The sequence below is a fragment of the Notothenia rossii genome (genome assembly GCF_949606895.1).
Source record: "Notothenia rossii genome assembly, chromosome: 3".
Classification (NCBI taxonomy): Eukaryota; Metazoa; Chordata; class Actinopteri; order Perciformes; family Nototheniidae; genus Notothenia; species Notothenia rossii.
The window spans coordinates 78,562,735-78,574,305 of record NC_136901.1 but is presented as its reverse complement, the minus strand read 5'-3'; the positions used below and the strand labels follow the sequence as shown (position 1 = coordinate 78,574,305).

The following is an 11,571-nucleotide window of genomic DNA, read 5'->3' as shown; positions in this document are numbered from 1 at the left end:
CCCAAAACCAACAGATTGTAGTCAAGTTTGAAGTAAAACATGTTGCTGTTTACAATAAAACTGTCAGTCAATAATTAACATAAAGAAAAAACGAAGTTGTATAAGTGCAGTATTGGTGGCAACTGGCAAGTAGCGCTGACCAGCAAACTTAGTAGTACCTTGTTGTCTAAAATAGTTTAGCTGATGTAACGAGAGATTAAGCTGAATGGTGTTCAGTATGATTAAAATTACGTGAACTAGCCTATAGTTTTATGACTAAAGCTAGCTTTAGCAAGGCCGCTAACGTTAGCTGTAAAGGCTCGGTGCGTTTAGCCAACAGTGTTTTCGGTTAAGTTAGCAAGCTTTCTACTTTAAACAAGTCCTCCCAAAAAAAGAAAAAACACATACATATTTTGTTAGGGTAAGGGAATGGTTGTTACTGTTTAAATAAAACCAAAGAGGACTTTTGGTAGGAAATGGTTAGCAAATAGCGTGTGTAGGTATTAAAAATACATAAATCATTACATTTGTAGGCTACTGAGAGAAAAAAAAGCATGAGTAAGGATGTCAAATAAAATGATCTTGCATTAACATTTTAAATGAACTACTCAACAGATATTTTTGGTAAGAGGTTAAATAACACAATTATTTAGTAATATATTTAGTTTTCATCAGTGACTTGTGCCCAATAACGCGTGCAACATTTTGAGCATAAAACATTATTTTCCTTTATTGAGTCGGCTCTCTCAGGTCGTTGCGGTTTCATCACTGGAGTGTTGGCCGTCTGGAAGTCAGAACAGACCAACAGGCGCACGCATTTTATAAAAATAATATTAGCTCTACTTTGAGTGCCTGTTAATGTTATGGCTACTCTAGGCATGGTCTTACTTTACAGACCTATTTTTATTTAGCTCGAGTTTATAGGCTACTTGTTACTTATCCTTTTACAATACTGTGCACATAGCATACTTGCAAACACAGAAGAACACTTTAAAACAATCTGAACAAGTCATTTATTTATTTTAATAAATGCACAGTTCTTTCGGAAAAAAACATAGGCATGTTCTTAATATTTTTTTCTCTTAAAAAAAAAAGAAATATTATCGGACACAAATCTGACAAAATGATTTGTTGGGGAGAGGTGTTTGAAAGTGTAAGTACATTCTCCTTAATCCACTTTCTCCACCTCACCTCTGCCTTCATCCGCCTCGACACTCTCCTGACTGTTCAGCAGTGCGTCTGTGTTTGTTTCGCCTCCCTGTCCCTCCCAGAGGACACTGGAGCTGCTGTGGTCAGAGCGTACCCTCAGGAGGGGCGGTGTTTTGTGGTCCCCAGGACTGAAGGATTGGGATACTCCAGAGCCTCCTCTGGTCAATCCAAGACCCCAACCGTGACGGGATCCCAGTTTACGACGGGCCCCGGAGCCAGAGCGCAGGGATGGAGTCCCGGGAGCCGAGATGTCCTGCTCTGTCTGGGACGGAGTCTTTCTCAGGGGAGAGGGAGAGACGGGAGCACTGCGGGGATCTGAAACAGAATGAGATGAAAAATTATTAGTACTTAAAACCCATATGTGTACAAAGGCGAGGGAGGTGATGTATAGGTGATAATATTTTTGACATCAGTAAATCATTGGCTCATTTAATCAACACCCAAAGCCTTTTTAACTTTTGTTTTTGCTCTACGCTTTATCTTTCACTGTGGGGCACCAGGTGGGACTAATCTACAAAACATCTTCAAAGCACAATCAGGAATGAACATAATACCTTTTCTTCAGGTGCAAATGCAATTTCAAGGACATCAAACAAGGGCGGGTGCAGAAAATAAATTAAAGAAATGTGATGGCTGTGGCTCATGTGGTAGAACTGCTTTTCATTTATCATAGGGTTAGTGGTTTGATTCCTGGCACATGTTACTGTTGGACGGACGGGCAGCTCTGTCAACCATCTGGCTGTCTGTGTGTGGATGTTTGTGAGTGTAATTGTAAAGAGCCCTGTCCTGCTGAGGAGGAAAAGTACTGTGAATTAAGTGGTATTATATTTATTTGTTGTACTGTGTACGTTTTTGATTGTGTTGCTGACTGTGAATGTATTGCTGCTAAGCCCTTTGTTTGTTGTCTGAATTAATTGATTTGTTTGCAAATGAGTGTCCACAATGGGGATTAATAAAGCTTTATAATCTAATTCAACCCCTTATGTTGCAATCATAAGCAGTACACCAACAATTATATGCACATGCTTTGGACCTGTAGTTAAGTTAAACACACATGTTAAGTATTTAATTTATTTCAATATATTAGCACTTGCTGGTCTCCACTGTACATCTACAATCAGTTCATAACCCATAGCAGATCTCTCACAAAGTTGAATCACCTGAATGTGCCCATAACACTTTCTAAATCCAGTCAGATTTTAAAGTATTTAAGTAAGAGTGGATGAGTTCACCTGCTGATGTTTAGTCTTGCTGCAGTAGGATTTTTCAAATCCAAAATAAAGACTTCCTTTTTCACTGGAGCAATTTCTTCAGTGAACAAACCAAATTTTCCCAGATAAGCTTGTTTGTATGTGTGTGTTATGATGTATGGATGTCTGTTTACATCATTTGCAATAATATTGCTGCTGGTATTTGTATTTGTATGTATAGCACTCAAAACCGCTTTTGTATTGTGCAATTCAAATAATTAAATGTACCCATTGTCAAATGCGATTCTTCCTGGGATGCATCAAACTGTTTTTTATGATGTATGGCAGGGCTATTCAACTGGCGGCCCGCGGGCCAAATCCGGCCCCGGGGTGATATTTACTGGCCCTTTGAGTATAATGTTAAAAAGTATCTACTTTTTTTTCCTTTTTCTTCAAGATTTGTTTTTGGACCTTTATTCCAGAGAGGGTGTTAAATTGAGAGATAGAGGGGAAGACATTGCCTGAAAACTTCTGCGGGCTCGGGTTTCGAACCCACCTTCTAGCTACTGTAGTGACAACTCCTGTCATTTATTGCATCTCTGCGTGAATGATTAGATAATTTCACCTAAATTAAATCAAATAAAATTATGTTGATGGTTAAATTAGCTTCACATGTACAGTAGGCCTACTGAGTTCTGAACTTGCCATTTAGATCTCTAAAGGCCTTGGGGCTATGTTGTTTGATTGAATTACGGTAAACACAATATATGCACTCCACTATGCTAGTATTTACTGTATCTGAAGCTCTTAATATGATTGCTCATATTTCAAGCCATCTTTTTCCCGGCCCCTTGCTTTGTATCATTTTCATCAACCGGCCCCATTCCAAACTAATTGAATAGCCCTGATGTATGGTATGCTTTGTTATGGTGAAAATGTAACTTTAAAATCAAGTTGTGTTCATAGTGCTATAAAAACTGTAATTCTAGGTTTATTAAAATGCATAAAGATTTTTTTTAAATCACAGTTGAATAAACAGCTCAACACGGAAGCCTGACCTTTATATTCAAAAAGGCAATCATAACATTAAACATTAAATTATGTCAAATTTAAATATTTTAAATCATTCTTAATGTTAATTGGATAAGGAGCTGCTGTGGCAGACCTCGCTGTGCCTCGGTGCGTAAGAGAGTTGTTAGCCTGGCTTCATCCTGAAAGCTGACCAGAGACCAGGGGTAAAGGTCAAGTTAACCTGACATAAAGCCGGCTGGCCTCAGGGTTAAATGTGGGTGTTATGGGAAATGTCACCTCAAACATAAACAGACACAAGCCATAAGTGCAATATATCTTGACTGGCTCGATGTCTAGGCTGGCTCAAACAATCTCCAGATTAGAATACAAGTCATTTATTTATAACAATTAAACTGGGATGTGAAAATATGATTTCTGTGTAGAGATATAATCTATCTGAGAAACAGGCTCAATAAAAAGCTAGGAATCCTCTTGTTGAAGAACAGAAATACCTCCCAGTGTGTGTCTAAGGAAGCAGGCTTTAGGCGGTATATTAAAAAAACTTTGTGAGTGAAAATAACATTAAAAAGGGGCAACAACAGTATGTCAAAAAGAGAGAAAGGAATATCAATGAAGCAAGTTCGGGCTTAAATCTTGGCTTTGAAAGTGTCTGCAGAGACCTTTTTCCCCCTCTCTCAGACAGTAACATTCATTCCACAGTCAAGGTGTATAAAAAGAGGATGAAGCCTTGTGAATCCTTTGCTTTCAACATATGGTTAGCAGAGAAAGCCGGCCTCAGTAAGTCTCGGCTCTCTGCAGGGAGAGATCTTAGCAGAAGAGAGCGGTATCAATGCAGACCACACTTGGTAGTCATGAGATGATTTGTATGCATGCCTGTAGCCTCGCTTGATGGGGTGAGTATGTGAGCATATCTTTGTGAAAACCATTCGGCTGGTGTTGTGTGTTTGAGAGAAAGAGACGTAGTGTGCTGGGCTGTGTGTGTGTGTTCGTGTGTGTGTGTGGTATCACCAGGGTGAGGTGTGTGTGGGTCTGATGTGAATTCAGTGCTGTCGGCCAGGTTTTCCACGCTGCCTGCGGCGGTGAAGAGGGCGCGTCCGTCTCTTCCTCCTCCCCGGGGTTTGATTAGCTTCTTCATCCTGTCCGCAATCCAGTTAGATTTCCTGCGAGGACACAGAGGGCAGGGACCATTTACAAAGACGGATGGGCTATAGTAAGTGTGTGCATGCTCACAAAAAAAAGCCTTAATTTTCCAGAAAACACTTGGAGGATGCCAAGTGTAACAAGGGCTGCATGTTTTCAAAATGGGAATAAAATGTCGCTGAAGGTGCCAACTGTCATTTATTATGCCAAAAAGAGCACTTTGTAGCAAGATGTCATAAAAATCCATTTGGAAATGTTATAATTAAAATGTCATTACCATATTAATTGGTAGCACTAGAGACAAAATGCATGACATTTTGGCAAATGTGTACAACAATACTAATGAATAAATGTTTGTTTATGTAAAAAGTATTTCCAGCTGTCCCACAAATGTAAAGTAAGCTTTATCTGGATGAATTGGGCGTTTAGCTGAAGTGACAGCAATATATGAACTGAGATGATTGCGTCCCAGTTTACCAATTTATTTTCTTATTTTGATGGATTTCTGGAAACAAGCCCTCATGAGAGCAGCACAACACTGATATCCTCCTCCTGAAATATATGATACCACACAAGGAACAAAAAGAGACTGTCCTCATACACCAAGGTTAATAGACATGATGGAAACCACAATGCAAAGGAAAAAACTATACATGGAGACACAACTGTATATACAGTTGCAAGAAAAAGTATGTGAACCCTTTGGAATTACCTGGATTTCTGCATAAGTTGGTCATAAAATGGAGGAAGCCACTGCTGTCCAGAAAAAACATTGCTGCACGTTTAAAATTTCCAAAAGAGCACCTGGATGTTCCACAGCACTACTGGCAAAATATTCCGTGGACAGATGAAATCAAAGTTGAGTTGTTTGGAAGGAACACACAACGCTATGTGTGGAGAAAAAAAGGCACAGCACACCAACATCAAAACCTCATCCCAACTGTGAAGTATGGTGGAGGGAGCATCATGGTTTGGGGCTGCTTTGCTGCCTCAGGGCCTGGACAGATTGCCATCATCGACCGAAAAATCAATTCTCAAGTTTATCAAGACATTTTGCTGGAGAACTTAAGGCCATCTGTCCACCAATTGAAGCTCAACAGAAGATGGGTGATGCAACAGGACAACGACCCAAAGCACAGAAGTAAATCAACCACAGAATGGCTTCAACAGAAGAAAATAGGCCTTCTGGAGTGGCCCAGTCAGAGTCCTGACCTCAACCCAATTGAGATGCTGTGGCATGACCTCAAGAGAGCGATTCACACCAGACATCCCAAGAATATTGCTGAACTGAAACAGTTTTGTAAAGAGGAATGGTCCAAAATTCCTCCTGACCGTTGTGCAGGTCTGATATGCAACTATAGGAAACGTTTGGTTGAGGTTATTGCTGCCAAAGGAGGGTCAACCAGTTATTAAATCCAAGGGTTCACATACTTTTTCCACCCTGCACTGTGAATGTTTACATGGTGTGTTCAATAAAAACATATAATTGTTTGTGTGGTTTTAGCTTAAGCAGACTGTGTTTGTCTATTGTTGTGACTTAGATGAAGATCAGAACACATTTTATGACCAATTTATGCAGAAATCCAGGAAGTTCTGAAGGGTTCACATACTTTTTCTTGCAACTGTATAAAGAGACATTCTCCTAGAAAATCAGCTATCATGCCAGGTTATTTTACCTTATTGAATAATAACATGTAAAAACAGCTTTCGATCATATGGATTGTATAAACTTACATTGTAACAACTCTGAAACCTCAACATCTTACATTGCAGATTCCAAGTATGAAGTGCAAATGCAGGCTAACAACCAACACAGTTTGTGGCCCCAATGGAACATAACTTGTGCACAAAAAATACAGTTTTTATTCTGTTCAGACTATGAGGTAAGCTTGAATGTTTTATTACTTTTTAAGCAACATACATTTGCAATACTACCATTATTAGCACATACTGTACTATCAATGCTGTATTTTATTCTGTATTGCTGTTTTTAGTCCTCTGTGTATCTCTGTTTTGTTGTGTATGAGAAACTGGAAGCCTTAATTTCCCTCTAGATCAATAAAGCATCTATCTTTTAATGTACTGAGATGCACAGAAATAGTAAGCTACAGTAAACGGTGTAAATGTATATATATTTCTATACAGTACTTGGCTTTGCTGGATGGAGGTTGCATGCTCGGCTCGAGGACCCTATATTGATCCATAATCTTCTCCACCAATTTCTGCTTCTCCCGACGGAGCTCGCTCAGCTTCTCCCTGAAGGAAAACACACAAAGCATCAGAACAAAGCAGCTGAGTAGGAAGGCCTGCTTGATTCAGTTCATGCATTCGTTACCCGTTGATTATTGCGAGGCTGATGGCATATGAATCACCAAGTTCCCGTAAACTCACTACAGAGAAATGAAGCCTGCTGTGTTGTTTTTTTTACTAGATTCTCTTTAAACCAACAAATCACAAGAGAGACTGTGTGTGGAAGGTAATAATAATAATAATAATAATAATCCAATTTGTATGACACCTTTAAAAACAGTGTACAAAGTGCAACAGCAGGATACATAGCTAAATAAGAAAAGCCGAACAGTGAGGCCAAATAAAACTATATAAATGTAAGATACTATTATATAAAACAATAAAAACATGTAAATCAAATGAATCCAAAGAAAAATAAAAGAAGCAATGACAAGATGTTGAAAATGTGTGGTTGTTCAGCAGAGGGCTCAGAGATTGAGCTGTGGTGTGAGGACAAACAAAGCAGGACTTTGATGAGAAATAGCATGCCACAGAAAAGATGGCTTGGGGAAAAAAAGACTCTCAACCAAAGTCTGACAGTATAAGCTGACCGCTGGTTACTGACGCACAGCAGTGAGCGGAAAAGATCAGGAAGGTTATTCAAGGTGAGCAACGGTCAGTACAAAGCCTCGGGTACATTTTTAGCCATGCTAGCGGCATGAATCTAGGGATGACATTTGGTCCGTTGTTCAGCGAGTACACCGCTGTGGTCAAGACTGAAATATCTCAACTATTGAAAAAATACTGAAATGATACTGAACAAAAAATACTGTTGTGGACAATAAAGAAGCAGGGTCTGCACCATAAAGATGATTGCCATGCCTTGCCATAAAACAGAAGACACATCTTTGTATATTACCCATTCACATGTTTAAGTATCACACATGGCATTTTATGATACTGTATTACCTTACAGTACTGTATGTATGTTTTAACTAAACACAGAAACTCGTTTTGATTGTTTTTAGCCAGACTTTTCCTGTAATGAAACGATGAGATTTTCATTTGTGGTTTTGAGGAAGATATCTAATTCATAACACTACTGCACCTAATGTTTACTGTTTGGATGAGTTTCTGTGAACATTAATGCAGATTGCACACAAAAAAATTGCAAAAACATTTGGATATCCTTCTTTTATTTCTTTTTACCATATATCTGCAATGCAAACTCACAGGTGTGTTTCTATGATATCAGGTATCAGATATCAATTAGCATTTGTTAGCACACGCTAAACTAAGATGGTGAACATGGTAAACATTATACCGGGTAAGTATTACATTTTTTAGACTCCTTATTTCGTTTTCTGATAGGTAAGTCTAGTTTATTGGATGTTTTTTTATTGAATAAGTTGGCCATTAGCGCTGTTTATTTTTTCTCCTAACATCTGTTCTGGATAACCTCTTCAAAAATCGAGCAGCAGATGAGGATCTCATTTATTAAATACGTTTTAAAAGTTTGATGAAGCTCTTTCGAAGGCTTATTCGATTTATTTCATGAAAGTTTATGAGGCCTCCTCACATGTTTGCTCACTGAATTCAGAACATTTCCTGCAACATTAAGCTTGGAAGGACAAAGTCACTGCCTCATTTGGTCTGCGTCACTCACAACAAAGTGACTTCGTAAATCAAACATCTAAACTGTCTTTTGCACTTCCCAAGGTCTTAAATATATATTTGCCACACACTTCACTTTGTGAGTCTTTAAATCAGCAGAGTCATTGGACTGTTGGGTCATACTGTTTGTTATTTTATCTTTTCATGATGATCTTGTCTTTAAGCTTCTCATTCCACTAAGGGACACAAATAAAAAGCTGAAAATACGCCTCAGTCGGACTCAGTTTGCCTTCACCTCATTCTTTATTTCCTGTTTTTCTAAGCTAGGGAAACTGCAGGTTATAAAACAATAACATCCAGCCTGTTTGGATTTGTGTTCTGGTGTTAGTTTGGATTACATTCTCAGTCCTAATGAACCACACCGCAGCGCACTTGGCTCTGAACAGAGACCTGCAGTTTGTGCTCAAATAACCAGAACTGCAGGAATAAACACTGCGGTTTATAAAAGCACAGTACACATTTGGTTTTGAACTTCAGACACTGGGGTGATAAAACTCTAATCTATTCATTCAGAAAATAAATGCTGGTCAGGGAATCTTTTGATATTTCGGTTAAAGCTTTTAGAACAAGCATAAAACCTTTGGGTACTCAGAAATGGTTTCAAGAGCCCGACAGATTTTTATTTATTTTTATTTTACTTGAGAACAATTACTAATTTATTCCCACAAAACATCACTCTTTTTTTAAAAGTTCGAATATTTTTTTAATTAATAATGAACAGTGGGACTGGAGAGAGCGACACTGGATCAAGTCTGCTTATCCAAACAGGATAAAAGGGACTCACCATCATGACATCAAACATTACAAGGAAAAATGCATCGCCATAAAAACACACCCCTGGTATGTATTTGACAAGTACTCTCTAGGATTTTCTTTTTGCATCTATCCATCTCAAGGTGCTCTCAAATGCCAGATTTTCACATCATTCAGGCTTTTACCTTACAGGGTGAGCAACACTTTGTTTTTTACAAAGTTCTGAATTTACAAACTACAGTATAAGCAATAACAAGTCTGTTGTCCTGTGTGGTTTCCAAAAATGTTTTACAGTATCTTAGGAAATGCATATTCTATTAAATGCATAATGAATGAATAATTAAAAGTAGGGCGTATATTAATATAGCATAATTTGGTTCAATAAACCTTAAAGTGTCCCTTAAGCAGCATTTGACTCTGGCTACAACTGTTCACAATTTGATCTCATTTTTCTTTATTTTTAGTAATATTGTAAATGTTAAATATTAATGTCCCAGTCCTAGCGGATTTCTTCCCTACGCCATCCATGCTTATTTTGGTACATTTTGTTTGGGGCAGGAAAACCCCAACACAAAGAGTCTTCATGGCTGTGAACTATAGGCAAGTCCCTCAAATCTGCAGACATGGGGACTCACAAAGGGTCCGATGTTTGTGTTGAAAAGCATGAATCAGAGCCCTCATGCACTTGAACATTTGACATCTGGACAGCCCTGAGCCCTCGCACATTTAGCATGAGTGCGCCTAGAGGTCGGAGCGTGAGGAGTTTAGGATTGTTCCCTTGAAGATCTTTCCCACAGTGAACAGCAAATCCTGTCTCCTTCTAACACAGTGCTTAATATTTGAAACCCCTTACTCATCGTGTGCTTCGAGCTAAACATATTTAATTCAAAAAACATTTTAGAGCAGAGGGAGCTGAAGAGTTGGGTGATGACTACTAACAACCCTCTTTCAAAGACACCTGTAGTTATTGGATCTATTTGAAAATATTGATTAGAGCAGTTTGAACTCCTCCCTCAGTTTGCCCAATGTTCAGGTGTTAAGATGTAAATTGAAAGAGATAAAAAATCTCTGCAGATAAAAAATTAGACACAGTACACAGTAAGCCTTTGATGTTGGATCACCAGTACCCCATCTTGGTAAAGGTAGTCAGTTTTTATGTGAACAACAAGTTTACATGTGATGCTTCTTACCCAAACACTTTTTAAGACCTAACAATTAAGTTGTAGTACAACTCATTACTCGTAAAACATTCAAAGAAAAATTAATATTTGGTTCCATGAATCTGGCGGACAAAAACCACCAGATTCAGAGACAGTTTCATCCCACAGGCAATAAGACTGTCAAACACCTGAACTGTTGTAATAACATCCATAAGATTCTTCTGCTGCTTAGTAATTATTTATCTTATCTAATATATCATTCCAATAGCTTGCATATAGACTCTTATTTCACTATTTCACTTTTTTTAAACAGTTTTTCTCTTTGTATTTACTTTTTAATATTTACTTGAACTATATTTTTCTGTTTTTCTGTATTATTGTGTTGCACTGTTGGAGAAGCCTGTGACCTAAGATTTTCATCGACATAACTACTCTGTAGCTATGTTCGTATGACAAATAAAGAACCTTGGACCTTGAACCTAACAGTTATATATTTTGACCTTGCATAGTTTAAATCCATGTTTACTAGCTTTTCAGTGTCTCCTTGCTTTTCGATGGTAGATTGTTATGTGTTTTACTAGTTTGACTTTGCTAGGTGCATTACTGCTATTAATGTGGATCAGAACAGTATGCAGTTATATGTGTCCAGACATTGTGAGCTCTTGCCCATGTATTGTCTGTCCTCCTATATCAATAGGATTAAATAAAATGTAAACCCACTCCATGAAACATTCCCCCATAGTACTATTTATGATTTATATTAAGTACCCAGTGACTTTGACCTTCAGCTACCTAAAGTTGACCCTAAAATTATTCTTAACAAGCTTAAAAATCAGAAAAAACTATATTTTTGTAAGTTATCTGTATGAAATCTGCAACATCTGTTTGTTCCACTCACTGAATTGATATCCTGCAACAATTTACATATATTAATCAAACCAAAATCCAACTTTACATCTTGGATTCTTGATTATCCTGTTAATCCCAGTTTGCAATGGGGATTTTAATTTGTGTGATTTATTCCTTTGTTTATTATAATAACTGTGCCGATTTAGAATATGAAATGTGAACATGGCTGTTTATCATGCAATTGTATCGGAGAGCCACCAGTCGATAATCCTGGTGGTGGGGTGCTGAATGAAATGTGTGTTCATTAACAGTGACATTTGTATCAGTCGTTAAAGGGGGAGAAATAACCCTTTACG

The 11,571-nt window shown here is 38.0% G+C and overlaps 1 protein-coding gene across 3 annotated transcripts in view; it reads right to left on the bottom strand.

Annotated features, from left to right (window-relative positions):
* Nucleotides 1–980: 980 nt before the first annotated feature.
* The window catches only part of ccdc88b (coiled-coil domain containing 88B), a 53,404-nt gene continuing 42,813 nt past the window's right edge, over nucleotides 981–11,571 (bottom strand). For all 3 annotated transcript variants that reach the window (XM_079671543.1, XM_079671542.1, XM_079671541.1), the window contains exons 25-27: nucleotides 6,699–6,806; nucleotides 4,419–4,570; nucleotides 981–1,503 (exon numbers count right to left, since the gene is read on the bottom strand). In XM_079671543.1, coding sequence (XP_079527669.1) covers nucleotides 1,148–1,503; nucleotides 4,419–4,570; nucleotides 6,699–6,806 — 616 coding nt within the window. In that variant the 3' untranslated portion in view covers nucleotides 981–1,147. The remainder of the gene's footprint in view (nucleotides 1,504–4,418; nucleotides 4,571–6,698; nucleotides 6,807–11,571) is intronic.